General features: G+C 36.6%; 1 protein-coding gene across 4 annotated transcripts in view; it reads right to left on the bottom strand.

The window, feature by feature from the left end:
• Positions 1–18,835, bottom strand: part of USP15 (ubiquitin specific peptidase 15) — an 88,716-nt gene that overhangs the window by 53,216 nt on the left and 16,665 nt on the right. For all 4 annotated transcript variants that reach the window (XR_005125861.2, XM_037515096.2, XM_037515097.2 and 1 more), the window contains exons 2-4: positions 17,836–17,963; positions 13,490–13,620; positions 4,144–4,270 (exon numbers count right to left, since the gene is read on the bottom strand). Coding sequence is in view for 3 of the 4 variants with exons in the window: in XM_037515096.2 (XP_037370993.1) it covers positions 4,144–4,270; positions 13,490–13,620; positions 17,836–17,963 (386 nt within the window). In the remaining variant the exon portion in view is untranslated. The remainder of the gene's footprint in view (positions 1–4,143; positions 4,271–13,489; positions 13,621–17,835; positions 17,964–18,835) is intronic.

Below are 18,835 nucleotides of genomic sequence, written 5' to 3'. Positions count from 1 at the left end.
TAACTTGGGGTAATTTAGATTTCAGAAAGTATGAGCTCAGTTATATAACTAACGCACACACAAACATATATATATATATATATATATATATTTATATACGTTATACAGGATGAACTTAACTTTTACACATTATAAAATCAATGTCTTTTCTGATGATAGGTATTAGTTTGAAATGAAAGTATAGTCAGATGCCACAGATGGAGAATATTTTTAATTATATTGATAGCATAAACAATTTAAGAATTACTTAAACAAACTGCATATAATTTACAGCTTGATTAGCTACCTAAAATTACACTGAATATATGGACACAGAAAATGTCAGTGACTCTTTGAAGCGATGTATGTATTGGCCAAAATTCTTATTTTAAAGGCGAAAACCTATATTTCACTCTAAATCTATTATCTAAGTGAAAGTAGTCTTTTCCTTAACTGGAGTAGTTTTACCTCCCATAAAAAAAGACATAGGAATATCTATGTTTGAGAATACAGGTGCAATTAAGTTCCACTATCATATAGTTAAATAAATCTTAAAAAATGTTAAACATTAAAAAAAGGTATTAAAAAGTGCTATTGAATCTAATTCTGGTCAACTTGTCTGCTCCAGACTCAAGAAAACAGTGATGAAAATATTTATGACATACAAAGAAAACGTATCTCCAAATTTTAGAAATCATTTAGAAAATATTTCTAAATCTTAGAAAACAAATACAATATATATGTTCTCTGACGAAATATAAAAATCCCTACCTATCCTATGCAATTAATTTTATATAATACTATAGTTTGTGGTCTAGTCAGCAGTTATTTTTCTGTAATAGTCATGTAGTCAGTGAGAGTTTTATTATGGCATTAAGTAGTAAATCTTCTAGTTTATCTCAAAACTAGAGTAAATTAGCCAGAATATTTAAATGATTACATAAGATAAATAGTATTTGTCAGTATTGTTTTCTATTTCAGTATGGTTGTTTTTTTTCCTTTTTATTGAAGTATAATAGTCATGTAGAAAATGTACAAGTTATCAGTACGTTATGATAAATTTCCAAACCGGAAACACTCATGTAGCTAGCGCTCCAACAAGAAACAGAGTATTACCTAGGAAGGAAGCTGGAGGAAGAAGCTGAGGAAGGGAGGTCATTTTAGTTTTTTTATAAAAATGAACTTTTTTTCCTGATTGCAGAAATAACTTTCTCTTTGCCAAAACTTCAAAATACATGTAAAATGTCTACCTATAGGTAATCACTGTCAACATGTTGATATTTCTTCTTCCATTTCCTGTTGTTAGTGTTTCTTACATACACACAGGCGTCTATGTGTATAATATACTCTAAGCAAACATGCTCCCTCCTCACTGAATTTTATGATCTACTAATGGGGAAGACACCTACGGCAGGAGAGAGCAATGCAAAGGTCCTGCGGTGGGAATGTACTCGGTGTGATTAGAGCAACCTGGTGCATCAACACGGCTGAAGAGAAAGGAGCAAGGTAGAACTAAGACCACAGAAGTCCTCCGCATGCAGGGTAAGACAGGGTCTTGTAAGCTATGGAAATATTCTGTTTCATTCCAAATAAGAGTGGAAGTCAGAGAGGAGTTTGAACAAAGTGGCACGATCTAACAGACACTCTAAATGTTCATTTTTGCTGCTAGTGAGGAAGAGACGGCAGAATGTCCAGAGTGGAAGACTAGGCTACTGCAGCATTTCAAACCAAGGTGGTGCCAAAGGAAGCAATGTTACCTGGTTAAGAAAGAAAAAAGATTCTGAAGGAATTCTATGGAAACATCCTATCCGATTACAACATAGGGTAAGAAATAAAAGAGAATCAAATGATACCAAGAGTTTCAGAGTAACTGGAAGAATGCAGGCGTCAGTGATGACTCAGATGGGGAGGAGTGATGTACAGATCTGGGAGGAAAGGGAGCGGGTCTAGTTTCATATCTATTGTATTTTGAGATTACACAAGCGAGGGTCGGGAATGGTTGAAACTAGAATTAAAGGAGAGTCATGGGTAGGAGATAGAAACTTACGAGCCACCATTACGCATGAAGTGCTTAAAGCCAGGAAATTAGAGGAAATCAGGAAGAAGTGGGAAGTCCACGGAATAATCACAGAGACACTCTGGTGTTTGAGGTCAGAAACACAGGGTTCTTACAAAGGACTCTGAAAAGATGCAGCTGGTGAGAATCTGTGCCCTGGAAGTCATGGAAAGAGAAGCAGCTTCTAACTGGAAGAGTGACCACTGTGCTGAGTCTGCTGTCAGGAGGAAAGAAGGCTTCGACATCACCCACGGACGAGGCAAGGCAGGATTAAAGACTACAGCAGATGCAGTGTTCAAGGAGCGCTGCGCTTGAATGCTGAGGCAGCAGGCTCACGAGAGATGGGAGCGCGCGAGCTGGAGCTAGAAAGCAGAATGCTCAAATTGCGATTTGGCAGTCCAGGTATGGACAGTGAGAGTCTAGGGTGTAACTATGGGAATCAGTGGCTGAGGTTGGGAATCAAGATCACTGGAGCTGAGAACATCAAGAGACTTAGAGTTTATGTTTATTTTTCCATATATTAATCAGACTTACGCAATTAAGAAAAGCATAGAGTGTAGAAAAATATTAATATAGGTAATAGAAATACAATTGTGACAAACCTTCTATATGGAGTATTTGATAAGAAAACTAAGCAATTCTAGTAATAACTTTTACAAAATATTTTTCAAGATGTTTTAAAACCAAATTTTATCTTTCTTATTGCAACATGTTCAATGGCTATATATAACAATTTAGGCAGTGAAATATTCAAGCGCAAAGTACTTTGTCCTGATGTGGTAAATGAGTTAGATAATGCCTATGGCTACTATCATTTTTATTATATAGTACTAGTTGAAAATGGAACATTTTATTAATTTGGTTTAAAAAAATAGGTACTTAGCGTTCCTAGTTTTATTGACAGAGCTGTGTTTCACATACATAGCCACCAATACTTTGATTATTTTTAACCAAAATTTTTAAGCCCACCACAAGAAAAAACATAATTCCCTTATTTCCTCTCGCCTCCCTTAGAAAAATATAATCAGCTCAGTTGACACTTGCACAGACTGTACGAGGGAAAATTAAGGGACGGGACTCTGGCATATGAGTCCCGGTGAGGAGCTAAAACACTGCCCGATCGCTTGTACCAGGGTGACCCTTGGGAGGTCATCGAGCCTAGTAAGCCCTAGCGTCATCAGCTGTAAGATGAGGATACAGTGTTGCTGAGGTTTAAATGAGAGAACTCCTTCCAAGTGCCTAAAACATAGCAAGCATTCAATAACTGTTAACTACTGTGATAGCCATGAAGTCTCTAAAATTCCTGTGATTAATTTTAACTGCTCAACTTTTGCTTACAAATTTTCCTGCTTAGAAATTTTTGCTGTAATCATAAACTTTCAAACTTTTAATACTAAGAGACTGCAATCAAGTATACACATAAATGTGTACGCAAATATTCCCATATTTTCCATTCCACTCTCCCAAAGCTGATGGGAGTAAACTAAAAATCACCAGAGTTACTGACAACCCAGCTTGAAAAACACTGCTGTGATACAATAAGAAATCTTTGTACAAAAATTCAGTTCATATACAATTTTAAAGCATGTATCTAATGTATGTAGCATTTGAAGTATTAGGATATTAAAACGATGCTGATTAGAATCTATGCTAGAGCCTAAACTTTTTGAAGCAGTGATCATTTTAAAATTACGAATATCCTTAACAATAAACTGTGAGAAAAAAGGAAATATACAATTGATATTTTCCATGCTAAGAAAAGCCATTTTTATTATTATGGATATACAATATTACCTGACCAAGTTTTATTTAAGCAAGCTTTTATTTAAAGATTTACTTTAATTTATATTCATGTTATAAATACAACATACATTTTTCAAATGCTAAAATAACTTTGATTTTTAAAAAATGACACAAATATTAAATCTATTAATCTAAGAAAGCATAGCTAGAAATGATAAATGATTCAATTCTAAACTAAGATATACAGCACTAGCTTAGAAATCTGTAATGTTTAAGTACAAATACCTAAAATGGTTATCATCCTACCGGCAGAATTATAACTGAATCTCTAGCAGCAATGGCTGAGTGGCAGGGTCTTGCATTACCTATTGTGTCAGCTTTGCTAAATCTTCGAGTTACAACATTATTCATGTTTCCATTTTCACAGAGCTTCAATTCTGTGAGATATACTTCTACTTTGCAGTGCTTTACAAACATACCCTGTTCAACCACCTAAAAATAAAACAGAACAGATCATGTCAGCTGTGGCCCACGGTACTTCACCATCTTTAATGCAATATACCCATCTCTCTAAAGAGGTGTTAGAAGACAACTGTAGCTCTTCAACGAAATATATTAACTATTAAAACTTATCAATATAAAAGATAATGGATGGCTGAAAAAGTAAGAAATATCTTTGTAAATTTTCATGTTTAATAGAATCTGAATAACCTTGATATTAAACACCGAGACAGCCTGGAAAGGCAATCTACTGATCTCTGAATGAACATACCTAGTAGTTAAGAACACATGAAATATGAACACACCTAATATTTACAAAAAAAGTAAAAACAGCTCTGACTAAAGATAGAGACACACTTCTAGCTTTTAATACTTGACCACAAGCAGAAAGTAAAATTTCTAACTATATAATTTCAGTTAGCAACAGCTATATCAACTTATATGTTAATATAATTTTAAAGTAACTAAATTACTGCTGCCGAAGTATTCAGCTATGTACTGTAACTGATGTTAGCTTTCCATCCTAAATGACTTTGACCTTTATATACGCACTTGATAATTCCACACAACGAATGAAAAAAGCAGCTGTCAACATGCAAGTAATAAAGCAGAAAAAGAGAATATACATACATACATACGTATATATATATAAAATTTGGGCCACCTTTTTAATAAGTATATTTTCTTTTGAGCTTCTAAAGGTTAACTGTAGGATTTCAGTCATGAATACTGTTTCTGAAAATAGTAATTGGCCTGATATGTGATACATTAGACAAATATGGCAAAGAAGGCTCCACGTAACTGTTATACTCACAAACTTAGCATCAATTCAATAAGGCACTTAATAATTTTATCTTTCACTTCCAGGAAAATTGTTTTATCTCAAATGATTCAAACATAGTTTATCCAGCATTTAATGTCCAATCCAACATTGTTATAATTTGCCTTACACATTCTATTTATAATTGTTACAGTCACATTTCTAAAACAGGTTAATAGCCCGCACCTCTTCTTCTGTTAATTAACTTAATTCATTTTGCAAACTAATATACAATTGTTTAACTATTAACTAATGAGATTTGTTTTAAATCTCTGCTTTATTTAGAGGGTGAGAATGTAGTAAGGGACATATTATTTAATTTTAAAAGATAACCTGTAGTTAAATTTTAAGTATTTAGAAAAAGCAGGAGCCAAATATTCCTATCAACTAGACATTTCCACACAAGGACTCATATCTGAGTAAGAATTGTAAAAAAATTTTTCAATAAGGTAGTTACTAATTGGTAGGTTGCTAAAACTGAAGTACCCACAGGTCTTAATTTTTTGGAAAAAAAAAGACTTAGTAGAGTAGGTAATAGAATAAAGAAACAGGATAAAAATAACAAAAATAAGAAAATGACTCATGAATTATATTGGGTATATACTTTCTAAATATGAAGAGTTTCCTTCAAACATGAAAATTTTCACAGTATTAATAGAGAGTCTCCTGGAAAGAATGGTCAGAAAGTCAAATCAATGAAAAAAAAAGCAACTGAAAACAAAATATAGAGATTTCAATGTTATCTTTCATTGGTAAAACCCTCATAACCACTCTTCAGAATACTCTATATTTTACTACTTCAAGAAGTAGTATATTAAAAGTTGCTCTTTAGAAAAAGATATAGATCAGATTTTCACTTTTATGTGGAATACAGAGAACCTGAACAAAAGGTCAGGACACAGACAACACTTGCCGCTGCCCAGAGGCCTGGGGCCGCAGCAGAGGGGGCGCGAGGGGAGTCAAACCAGGGGTGGGAGGAGCACAAGGGACTGTGGCCACAGGTGACGTGGCGGTGGGAAAACCACGGGCACTCGCCTGGGGGAGAAATCAAGTTCTATACAAAATGAACAACAATACAGGAAAATAAATTTAATAAAAAAATTGCTCTTTTAAAGAAAATGTCCTCCAATTTTTTATTTGAAAGCACCACACTATAGGAATACTCAAGTTTGAAGACAGCTGTCCTATAGCAGGAAAATAGAGCATAGTTATGACTTAGCATTCTAATTCCATTGATATAGAGATGATTTGCTTATGTAATAGCTCCTTTATATTTGTTTGGTCTCCTACCTTCATTAAATATGTTTGCACTGAAAATAACCATTTAAAATAATGGCTGTGAAGATTGTGTAAAAGGAAGAAATAGGTTTAAAAAAGAGTACAAAGTTATATTTACCTAATTATTATAACTATTATAATATTTTGATAAAAGACCAGAAGGTATTTAGAAGTAACTCCTATGTTACAGAATTACAGATGTCAATTAAAATATTTTCAAATTATAATGCTACCAACTATAAATAAAGAGCAAACACAAGATGAATTCTGGCTCCTATTCATCATTTATGACTTAAGGTCACAGGGCCTCCCTGGTGGTGCAGGGTTAAGTCTCAGTGCTGTACAGCTGTCCGCAGCCATTGCCACAGCGTTCCACCCCCAGCCAGGGAGCTACCCACAGGGCGCAGCAGACCTCTCCTGTCTCCCGCTGCTCCCCTCAGCAGTGGATTTCAGTGGATTCGCCAGTTCTGCTCCCCACTCTGTCTCTGGTGAATCCTCTCACCCCTTGCACCTCTGGCCTGTACCCCGGTTCTTGTATACATGAATAAATAAACCTTAAAAAAAAAGACTTGCAGTCACATAAAAATACTTTCATTAACTTATGGCCAAAAACAAAGGTAAAGATATCTTTATTGAATTGGTGAGGAAAATACAAGTTTATGAAGAAATAAATATAATTTCTACGTGTTCATTTTGCTGTGAATAATATAAAGTGCATTTTGTACAAAGCCATGAAATACATCTGATAAAACTAATGTGGTGCAATTTTGTATCCAGATAGAAAAGTTTAACAGAAACCTTACTTCAAGTGCCTCCCCTTTTTTTAGAGATTCATTTTTATTTATTTATGCATATAAGAACTGGGGTGCAGGCCAGAGGTGCAGGGGGTGAGAGGACTCACCAGAGACAGAGTGGGGTGCAGGACAGGCAGATCCACTGAAATCCGCTGCTGAGGGGAGCCGCGGGGAGACAGGAGAGGTCTGCTGCGCCCTGTGGGTAGCTCCCTGGCCGGGCATCTAACCCAGGTTGTCGCAGGGATAGCGTGATAGTGCTGAGACTCAACCCCCACACTACCAGGGAGGTGCCCCCACCTCCTTTTGGAAACAAAAATAATTTCTAAAGAAATCTGGTACTGAAGCCATGAAACACATTTAAAAAACACACAGGGGAAACACACCACCGTATTGACTTCACGGATATTCTGGGGACCTGGACTCCAGCAGCAAAGGGAAAGCAACCCCGAGGGCCATCATCAAACCCACACGCCTCCACACAGCAAAGCCGTCGTTAAATAGTGAGACACACGGATAAACACCCACCCAACAGGGGCTACTATCCAAAATGAAGAACTTTTATAATTAACAAGAAAACAAATAATCTAACCAAAAAATTGGGCAGAAAAGCTAAACAGACACTTCTCCAAAAAAGACTGATTACCAACAAGCACACGAAAATACACTCATTACTTGTCACCAGGGAAAGGCAAGTCAAATCCGCAGTGAGGTGCAGCTCACACCTGTGAGAATGGCCTGTGTCAGAAAGAGCAGAAATAACAGATGCCGCAGGCACGCGGGATGCACCGTGACCTAGCCTCTACATCAAACAGTAGGGAGGGTCCTCACAGCATTAAAAATCGACTATGCTATGATTCAGCAACCCCACTCTTAGGTTAACGACACAAAATACAAAAATATTAAAGCACTAATTCAAATGGACAGCCGAGTGACGGACACACCCTCTGGGCTCGAAGAGGAGTGGACGAGCAGATGGGGTGTATATATGACGGAATGTACTCGGCTATAAAAAGACTTGAAATCTTGCCATCTTTGACAACGTGGTGGGAACAATGCTAAGTGAAGTAAATTAGAAGAAAGACAAAAACCACATGATTTCACTCATGGGGAATAAAAAAACAAAGCAAGCAAAGAATGAAACTAGACCACTATCTCACCGTCCATGAAAATCAACACAAAATGGGTAAAAGACTTAGATTAGATGTAAGACCTGAAACTATAAAACATACAGAAGAAAAGAGGCAAAATGGTCCACGACATAAACTTCAGATGTATCTTTGTGGATTTACTTCCAGTAGCAAGAAAACATCCAACTAAAACGATTCTGCCTGGCAAGAGACAGTAATCAAAACGAAGCAAGACCCTACTTAATGGGAGAAGCATGCACACCATGCATCTGACAGGGGACTGTTGCTGAAGGGCTACAAAGAGCACATACAAGTCATCAAAAAGCAAACAAATAACCCCATCAAAAAATGGGCAGAGGCACTAACTAGGCACTTCTCCAAAGAAGACATACTGATGACCTATAGGCACAAAAAAATGTTCATCGTCACTTACCATGAGGGAAATGCAAATCAAAGCCACAATGAGCTCCCACTCACACCAGTGAGAACGGCCCATGTTAAAAAGAATAGAAAGCGGTGCTGGTGAGGGAGTGAAGTAAAAGGAAGCTTCTGATACTGCTGGTGGAAATGCAGACAGGTCCAGTTGCTAGGGAAAGCTGTGTGGACATGCCTCAAAAGACTGAAAAGGAATCTGCCCTAGGGCCCAGCAATTCTACTCCTAGATGTCTACTCAGAGAACACAAAAACCCTAATTCCAAAGGAAACCTGCACTTTTATGTTTACTGCAGCACTATTCACAGTAGTCAAGATAAGGAAACAATCCAAGTGCCCCCTCAAACAGGTGGATCAAGACATGGCATATACACCATGGAATACTACCCAGCAACAAGATACTCATGCCACTTGCAGCAACGTGGATGGTGCTGGAGAGATGATCTACTACTGAAATAAGTCAGGAGAAGACAAATCCCAGGTGGCATCGCTTATATGCACAACACCGAGAAACCAAACCTTGTTGGCCTCCTCTGTTTTTTAACCAAAGTTCATCATCCATCTATTTTTTTTTAAATGCACTTTATTTTTATTTATTTATCTTTTTAAAGATTTGTTTGTTTGTTTATTTATCTATTTATACAAGCACTGGGTACAGTCAGAAGCGCGGGAGGGTGAGAGAACTCACCAGAGCCAGAGCGGGGAGCAGAGCAGGCAGAAGGACCGAAGTGCACTGCTGAGGGGAGCAGCGGGCGGCAGGAGAGGTCTGCGCGCCATGCGGGACCCTCCTCCCACATGGTGGCCGGGGAGCAGCCGGGGATCGAACCGGAGCACAGAGGCTGCGGGCAGCTTCGCAACCCAGCGCTCAACCGCTGCACCACCGGGGAGGCCCCATCATCCATCTTTTTATACTTTCAATTTTTTTAGACTGCTTCATAGAGGGTGACATACATTCTAAACAAAATGCAAATTATATCTAGTTGTCCCTATTTTTGCAAGGCTGGTAGGGATTCAGTAACCAGTGGCTACACCAGGAGTCGGGAAATTATGGCCCACAGTCAAATTCAACTCACCAACTATTTCTGTAAATAACACTTCACTGGTATACAGCAACGTCAATTTATTTACATAAGTATGGTTGCTTTTGTGCCCCAAACAGCAGAGAGGAGTAGTGTCCAGAGACCGTTTGGGCCACAAAGTGAAAATAATCGTTCCATGGCCCTTTACAGTTAAGCTTGATGACACCTCCGTGCCCGCAGAGCTCTCCACTCACTAGGTCAGTAACATTTTGTGATTTCCAGTGTAAATGTGTTAAGTTTTCGTTTGGTTTCTTCCTAGATGTTTAGTATTTGTTCCTAAATACTTTAAGCATTCGTTTAAAAGTCAACTTTATTTGTTGTTAATATACAGCTGTCTTTTCTGTCGAGCTTATAGTCATCTATCTTGTTCAACTTAATTCTACTGTCTGTCAGTGTAATTTCTGGATTGCCAACATGTCTTCTAGAATGCTAACAATTTCTTCTTTTTTAAAGCTTATTCTTTTAGTTCTTTCCTTGCATCACCATATTGGTTAAGTGTCTAATACAATTATCTTTGTTTTGTCTATGATCTAAAAGGGAGAGCTTTCAATATTTTACAATTTTTTTTTTTTGTGGGACCCTCACCGGTGGCCGGGGAACGAACCGGCACTGCAGAGGCTGTGGGCAGCCTCGCAGCCCAGTGCTCAACCGCTGCGCTACCAGGGGAGACCCTACAAGTATGTTTTAATAGGCTTCTATTCATGGCTTCCAGATCTTTAACACCATACATAACACCAAATTAGCATGTGCTAAATTTTAGCACATGCCTTTTCTGTATCTATTAAGACTTTTCTTCTTTATCTGGCTGGTATTAAAATTAAATGTGGCTTTCACAGTTAAATCAAAATTGTATTTGAAAAAATCCAACTTGGCCAATTTTTTATTACATTGCTGGGTTTATCTTGCTCCTATTGTGTTTAGGCATGAAGGATTTAAGCAGTTTGTAAATTTTTCTTTCTAGTAATGTTCTTGAGGATTTTTCATATTTATGTTATCCTCCTAAAGCTGGCAAGTATTCTTCCATCCTCTAGAAGAGTTCTCACTAGGACTAGTAAGGTTATTTCTTGAATGTCTGGTAGACGATACTGATGAAGTCTCCCGGGCTTGCAGTTGTCCCTGTGGGAAGATTTTCCTTTAATAATTCAATTTCTTTATATTGAATTAGGACAAAGAAGACAATTTAGATTTTCTATTTCTTATTGTTTCAATAGTAAGTGATATTTTTCTAGAAATATGTTCATTTGATCAAAATTTTCATTTTATTACATAAAAGAATTTTTTGTGGAAAAAGTTTCGGCAAGTCTCCAGGCTCTTTCATGACGTCCCTTTCTTCATGCCTAACGTTGGACATTTGTCCTTGTTCTCTGTTTATTCTTCATCAGTCTTGCCGGGAGCCATTCTTACTTTACCAGTGTCATTGTTCTTTCATTTAAGTCAGCTTTGTTCATTTGGTGTACGTTCTTTTCTATTTTATTAATTTCCAAGTTATATTAATTCTCAGTTAGGCTTAATTCCCTTTTCTTCTTTTAATTTCTTTAGGTAACAGATTTTCTTCTTTTCCAATACATGTATTTAAGTTATAAGAATGGCTCTGACATTTTTATTGTGGCTTTCATTTTGTATTTTTATTATCAGTCTAAAATGCCTAATTTTACTTTTTATTTCTTCTTTGACACAAAGATTACTTAGAAGCATATAGTTCTTTTCCCAGAAAGCTTCCCAGGAAGCAAGGAAATAACCTATTTTTTCTGTTTGTTACTGATTTCTAAAATCTGCGGAGGGCAGAAAATATATTTAATTATTTCTATCATTAAAAATATTGTGGAATTTGCCTGAGAGCCGAGTTTATGGTAACTTGGGTAAATTTTCACTCATAAAACTTTTATATTCTAAGCATACTACATGTCAACTACATCCTGGTGCTGAATCACGCTGCACAGTCTGCTTTCACACTCATGCATGTGGCTGTTGGCAGAGACTTCAGTTCCTCCTCAGGGGATCCTCTCCACAGGCTGCTGCACAGCACACAGCTTTGCTCAGCACTGCTCCAACGGAGAACGCGAGAACTTCCAAGTTAGAAGTACCAGTGTCTCTTACTATGTCAGAAGTAACATGCTACTGCTTCTGCCGACTTCCACTGGTCACTGCCAACTCTGGTACAGTATGGGCAATCAAGAACAGATGAATAACAGCAGGACACAGTGATCACTGGGGAGCATCTGAGGCCAGCTACCAGTTAAGCCTCTGGTTCCTAGTAAGTCACAGTCCATCCCCCATATGCAAACTACACTCACTCCTGCAAAGATCCATCACTAGCCTCTTCCCATTACAGCATCACCTGAGGATTCAGGAGGCTGCCGTCTGGATCTGACCCAGAGGCAGAGGGGGCCCGCTGGGTGTAGTCTCTCAAGCATCCTGCGTGTAAACCTTTGGGTATGGTTCTTGATTGACAGACCTGCGAATTAAGAGATAAGTTTTCTGCCCAACATATACCCAAAATAAGATGGTGGGGCATGCAGAAGATAATGTTTCATACATTTCTGTTAAGGGGGTAGGAGGGGAGAGAGTCCAAGTTCAGAAATTCTGAAATCCCCCTGGGTAAATACTGGAAATTCCTTGAGCAGGGGTCACTCTAGCCCTGCCTGAAAGGACTCTTCCTACCGTGTGGGTCTGCTTTCAGAGTAGCCCTTTCTTCATGAGAACCAGCAGGTGACTGCAGTCTAGTGAGTCCTCGGTCTAATTCCTGCTTGTAGAAGTCTGGGCTGTCAAAGGTCTCTCTCATTTCACACTCTCTGGAGTCCAAGACAGCTCAGGTGTATGCAGAAGGGGCTGCCCGAAGGTGTGAGGGAGGAGGCAGAGGTATCCTGGCGTACATGCCAAGGCTGTTACGTAATCTTTAGAACACCGTTATCCCCAAATCACTACTATTTGAAGTTCTGCCTTATGATTTACTTACTTTTAGTCAATCTACATTTTTCCTGTGTCACCAAGCTTCCACATGGAATCAATTTTTCTTCTATTCTGAAGACACTTGCATTTTCTTTAGTGCAAGACTGCTCACGATAAAGTCTATCAATTTTTTCCTCTGAAAATGGCTTTTTTCTCCTCATGTGTGAAGAACGCATCCCTGGATCCCAGGGTTCTTGGGCGACAGTTGTTTTCTTTTAGCCTTTGAAAGACACTCCATTGCTTTGTGACTTGCGTTTCACCAAATCATCTGTTTCATCCTTACTTTGAAAGTAACGTAGCTTTTATTTTCCTGGTTCCTATTAGGAATATTTGCTTTTGTTACTCAATAGTTTTATTTGTTATTCAGTAGTGCTCGCATTTGAAAAGGACAGGGTTCTCAGGAAAGAGACGCGCACCTGCGCAGTCGCGGGTGGGCAGGAGGGCACCCATGTGACTCTCCACAAGACCCGCTCCGTCCTCTTGCCTATTTATGTGCTGGGGACAGTAATGCTCACCCCAGAGCTTTCTGGGACGATGACATCAGTTAGTAATGCAGCGCTACAATGTATCTGTAACAGTGATTTGTAAACCTCTACAAGTCAGCTGCTAATAGCACACATTACACAGTAACGTTCTGTTGCCTTTTTCTCCAAGACACTTGATGAGGCTTCACAAGCCACTGAATAGAACGATTCAACAGAAATATTTTTATTGTTATGACTTATATGTACCTTTCGTGCTATTGGTTCCTGACCTTCCATCAGTGTATACCAGCTGACAAGTTTATTCCAGCCCTCAGTGGGCAATAGTATGTAATCCAACTCATCAATTAGATGTTCTTTAAGTGACTGGGCATCACCATCTGTAAAAGCAAAAATAAATTCAATAAACACAAAGAGACAATAGTGCGTCTCTTAATAATTTGGTTGCAAACATTGCAAATTCAACTCATGAAGACTAATTCAAGTATTTAAAATAATAAACTTTGAAAAAGGCTCTAAAGAGGTTTACATATAAACCCTCATATTCCAAGATGAACTGTTGCTTTCAATGGTACTTCAATAACAATACACTCTTAAATAAAGTTTGTACATGAGATATTACTCAACTACAAAGCAAAGATGAAACCTTGCCATTTGCAACAACACGGATGGTATCATGCTTAGTGAAGTAAGCCAGAGAAAGACAGACACGGTATGACTTCACTCATATATGTGTTTATAAAAAAAATAAAAAGATGAATAAAAGAAAAATAAGTTTCAGAATAAAGATTAATTGGCAGTTGTCAGAAGGGAAGTGGGGAGAGGATAGGTAATTTTGGTCAATTGTACGGTGAAAGGCAGAATTGGACTTCTAGTGGTGAACTTGACATAGTATATATAGCAAGTTGATTTTTTATGATGGACACCCGAAACCTATGTAATGTTATAATGCAATGTTACTTAAATTTAAAAAAAGTTTCAGTGTGCACATGTAAGTCAACCAATAGTCTCTAAAAACATAACTTTTCTTGTAATAGGCTCTTAAAAAAACAAACAAAGAAACCCAGGGAGATGTAATTTTTAAGGCAAAAAAGTATTTCCCAATTACTTTGCATATCAAAGCAGCAAATCAATATCCTTGTGCAATGACTCCGCAGCACATGGGCTGGAACCATGATGGAAATGACAAAAGGGCATGTTGTAAAAATCAGCTCATTTCTCCAGAAGGCACATGACCTGTATTCCTCCCAAGATCTAAAGCAGAGGTAGCTGATCAGATATGGCTCTAATTCTAAGATTCATTTTCACATTTCTGAGAAAACTCAACAATTTAATGCAGGGCAGGCCAGTTAAACTTATGCCACAGTCCTAATCCAAGACTCATTTATTGTTTATTATTTGTTTCTTTAGTTTAATTTCCAAAGTGTAGAAACAGAAATAGTTCAGAGTTACACATGACATAAATAGTTCTGGCAGCTGTTTCAGGGTGGATTCCATCACATTTTTTTTACATAGAAACAGTTCTGCAGATAAAGGCACACTTCCTCCTGTACAATCTGTACGCCTTCTATTTTTTTCTTCCTGACTTACTGTATTGACTAGAACCTCTCGTACAACGCTGGCTTGAAGAGGTGAAAGTGGACATCTCTGTCTTTTTACTGATTTTAGAGGTCGAGCATTCAGTCTTTCGCCACTGAGTCTATACCACCTGCAGATTTTTCATATATGCCTATTATAAGGTTGAGGATGTGGCCTTCTATTTTACTCTTACTTTACAGGATATGTTAAACTTTTAATATGTACTTATATGTTCTATATAGCCTTTTTATCACTGGATTCAATTTACTAAAATTAAGATTTCAGCATCTATGTTCATGAGGGATATTGATTTAGAGTTTTCTTTTCTTGAAATGTCTGTCAGATTTTGGCATCAAGGTAATGATGTATATTTAACAGCATGAGTTGGGAGGTATTCTCTTCTAATTTTTTAGAAGAGGTTTGTAGAATTGGTGTTATTTCCTCCATTAGAAGTATGGTAAAATTCACTAGTGCAACCACCTAGGTCTGATGTTTTTCTTTGTTGGAAAGTTTTAAACTACAAATCCAATTTCTGTAATTGATATAGGGCTATTTAGGCAATCTAATCTTTTGGAAGGAGTTTTGGCAGTTTTCCACTTTTCAATGAATTCATCTTTTTCCATCTAATTTGTCTGATTTAATAGCATAAATTTCATATTCCACTCTGTCCTGTAGTATCTGTAGATTCTGTACTGATGTTAACCCTCTTGTTCCTGATATTGATAATTTTTTATTTTTCTTGTGATAAGCCAAACTAGGTATTTGTCATTTTCATTATCTCACCAAGAACCAGTTTTTGGTTTCAATAATTTTCTCTATTTTTCTCTTTAATTTCCATTGGGAACTTAATTTACTTTATTTTTTTGTTTGTTTAGTTTAGCTTTCTTTGTTCTTTATTTTAGTTTCTTAAGTCAGAAACCAAAGACACTGATGTGAGATCTTTCTAGATGCATAGTGTGTGACTTAATTTCCAAATACTTGAAGATGTTCCAGCTATCTTTCTACTATAAACTTTAATTTATTGCACTGTAGTAAGAAAACATATCTTGTATGAACTTTCAATTTTACTGAGATATATTTTATGGCTCAGAATATGGTGTACCTAAATTTTCCATGTGCACATTTGAAAATAATTTTCACACCGTTGTTTTCCATGGAATGTTCTCTAAATGTCAATTAAGTTGGTTGGCAGTGTTGTTCAATTCTCCTATGTCATTACTAATTCTTCAGTCTACAGGTTTCCTATTATTTATAGAGAAAAGAGCAGTGAAATAGTCATTCTCTAGTTGTGTGTATTTTCCTCTTCTTTCTTACAGATCTATCAGCTTTTACATCATGTACTTTCAAGTTAGGCCATTATGTGGACATATATTCAGTATTATGTCTCCTTAATGACTTATCCTAGTCCATTTATGATTATGATGTGAACTTTATTCCTAGTGATGTTCTTTGTTCTGAAATTAATATTAATTAGTATTAATATAGCTACCACAGCTGTCTTTTTTATTAGTTTTAACACGTTTATTAGTTTTCTATTGCTGCAGAAGAGCTTACATAGCAACTTAAAGCCACACTCATTTATAAAGCCCAATTCTGTGGGTCAGACAGTTAACTGAACTCAAATGGGTTCTCAACTGAACTCAACTGGGTTCTCTACTACCAGACATCAGGTTGTCAGCTGGACCAGTTTCCTACCTGAAGGCTCTAGGAAGAACTTGCTTCCAAACCTGCTCACACTGTCAACAGCATTCAGCCTTGCATAGCTGCAAGTGTGAGGTCCTTATTACTTGCTGTGTAGGGGCCCAAGATAATCTTCTGTTCCCAGAGGGTAACTGCCTGCCTTCCTCCTTACATGGTCCCGTCTATTGGCAAGTCAGCATCGATGCACCGCGTCCTTCACCTGCTTTTAACCCCACTTCTACCACCAGCCACAGAAAATTCCGCTTTTAAAGGGCATGTGTGATTTGATTAATTTCACAGAAATATAATCTCCCTTTTGCCAACTAACTTAAATAATCAAAGGAGTCATATTGCATTCCACTACACTGAAAGGGAGTCAGGTTTACTGAGGAGCAGTTTTGGAATTCTGCTTACTACAACATATCCTTTCCAGACTTAATCTTTCTGTATTTTTAACATTTCAAGTGGTTTTCTTGGATACAGCATCAAAGCAGGTCTAATTTTTTTTATCCAGTCTTACAGCCTCTACTTCTAATTGGAATATTAACATTTATTGTGAATATTCATAGAGCTGGGTTTAACTCTACCATTTTGTTGTCTGTTTTTGTTTCACTTGGTCTTTGTTCCTTTTACCTACTTCAATGATTTTTTTTTAATAAACCTGACATTTTTCCTCAATATTTTTCTGCTTCTTGATTGCCAGGCAATCTTTGGTTAGATCCAAGATATTATAAATTGTGTCTTGTTGGATGCTGGATATTTCTGTACTCCGATAAATATTCTTGACATTTGTTCTGAGATGCAGGTAAGTTTGGAAATACTTTGTTACGGAGGTGCACACCTGAAACCAGTACTGAATACACTGTAAATTAATGTTACCTCAATAGAAAGATAAAAAATTCTTAATAAGTTCAAGTTATAGCTAATGCTATTGTCTTCTTAAAAAAAAAAGTTGACAAGAAGTGAGGGTTACAGAAGATTAAGGTAAAAATCCAAGAACATAAATATATACCAATGTTTAAAATCTTAAAAAATATACATCATGTGTCCATTAGGAGAAACGATGTGTGATGAGGCATTTGGCCAAAATAATGAGATATACTTTCAAGTCTACGTTATTCATTTAACGATTTAAACAATGAGAAATGCTTATTCATCATAAATGAAAAACAAAATTTGTCAAGATACACAATTAATAGTTCATTAGATCAAATCCATAAAGCAAAGAAATTTCTAATTAATTTATTTACAATAACATTTTACATACTGTATGTGCTGACTACAACATATTGAAATGAACACATTTGCCATTTGAGTGTAAAAAGAAAAGACTGAACCTTTGAGAAGTCCAGAGTTGTCAATGGGCCCAGGGTATACATTCTGATCTCCCATCTGGTATTTGTCCCAACTGTCAAAGCCAACATATTTTTTCCACTGTTTGAACCAGCGACTATCAACTAGGTACCTAAAAAAAGAAAAGAAATCAGTAAAGGAAAAACACCAGGAGGTACAAAAACAGTGGCAAAATCATCTATGTTTATAAGGGTCTACTTTGAAAGAGTATTAAGAACAACTGTAATTTTACTTATTATTTGGAAGAAAATGTGTCAAAAGTATTATTTTATTGTTCTAGAAGTATCTACTTGAGAAAAAGTATTGTCATACACATTAAAAAAAAAAAAACCTTAACAGCATTTAAATAGCTACTCAAAAAATATTTGCCAATGGAACAAAAGTTCAAAAGTTAATCACAAGAATCAAAATGAAAATTTAAATGCAATATTGCAAAGTGTAAAGAAATATGAAAACTGGTTCTTTTGCAAAAAACTTACAAATATAGTATGGTAATTTAATATATTTCACAATATCTTTCTAAGGGTAAGGAAAACTGATTATTAAAGATTTATAAGATTGATTATAACAACTATAATGAAACTTAAAAAAGAACTTAAAAATTAGCTTCTCGACCAACAAAAGTTAGTAAGTATACTCTCTCTGTTTTTCCTATAGTAAAATCTGCTAGAGCAAACAGCTGGCTTTGATTCCAAAAGTGTGAGACACCAAACACTACAAATATTATCGAACCTATTCATCTTATTTTCAAATATCTAGAATTAACTTCTCATCTACCTAAACTCACTTTGTGTTATGAAGCACATTCTCCATATCTACCATTATATTCCTTCTTGACAAATTTCAGATAATCTTCCTTTCACCTCGTCACAATAACTCACAAGCTGCAACCCCTCTGAATTGCGTTTCCACAGCAAGCTAATTTTTTTTCAAAATTAAAGTGTCATATTCATCGCAGTACTTATGTGTACGTGTAAAGCCATG

Source organism: Talpa occidentalis, unplaced genomic scaffold, assembly GCF_014898055.3.
Source record: "Talpa occidentalis isolate TD23 unplaced genomic scaffold, MPIMG_talOcc4v2.1 talOcc4.16, whole genome shotgun sequence".
Lineage (NCBI taxonomy): Eukaryota > Metazoa > Chordata > Mammalia > Eulipotyphla > Talpidae > Talpa > Talpa occidentalis.
The sequence above is the reverse complement of the archived record's forward strand: the minus strand, read 5'-3'. Positions and strand labels throughout refer to the sequence as shown.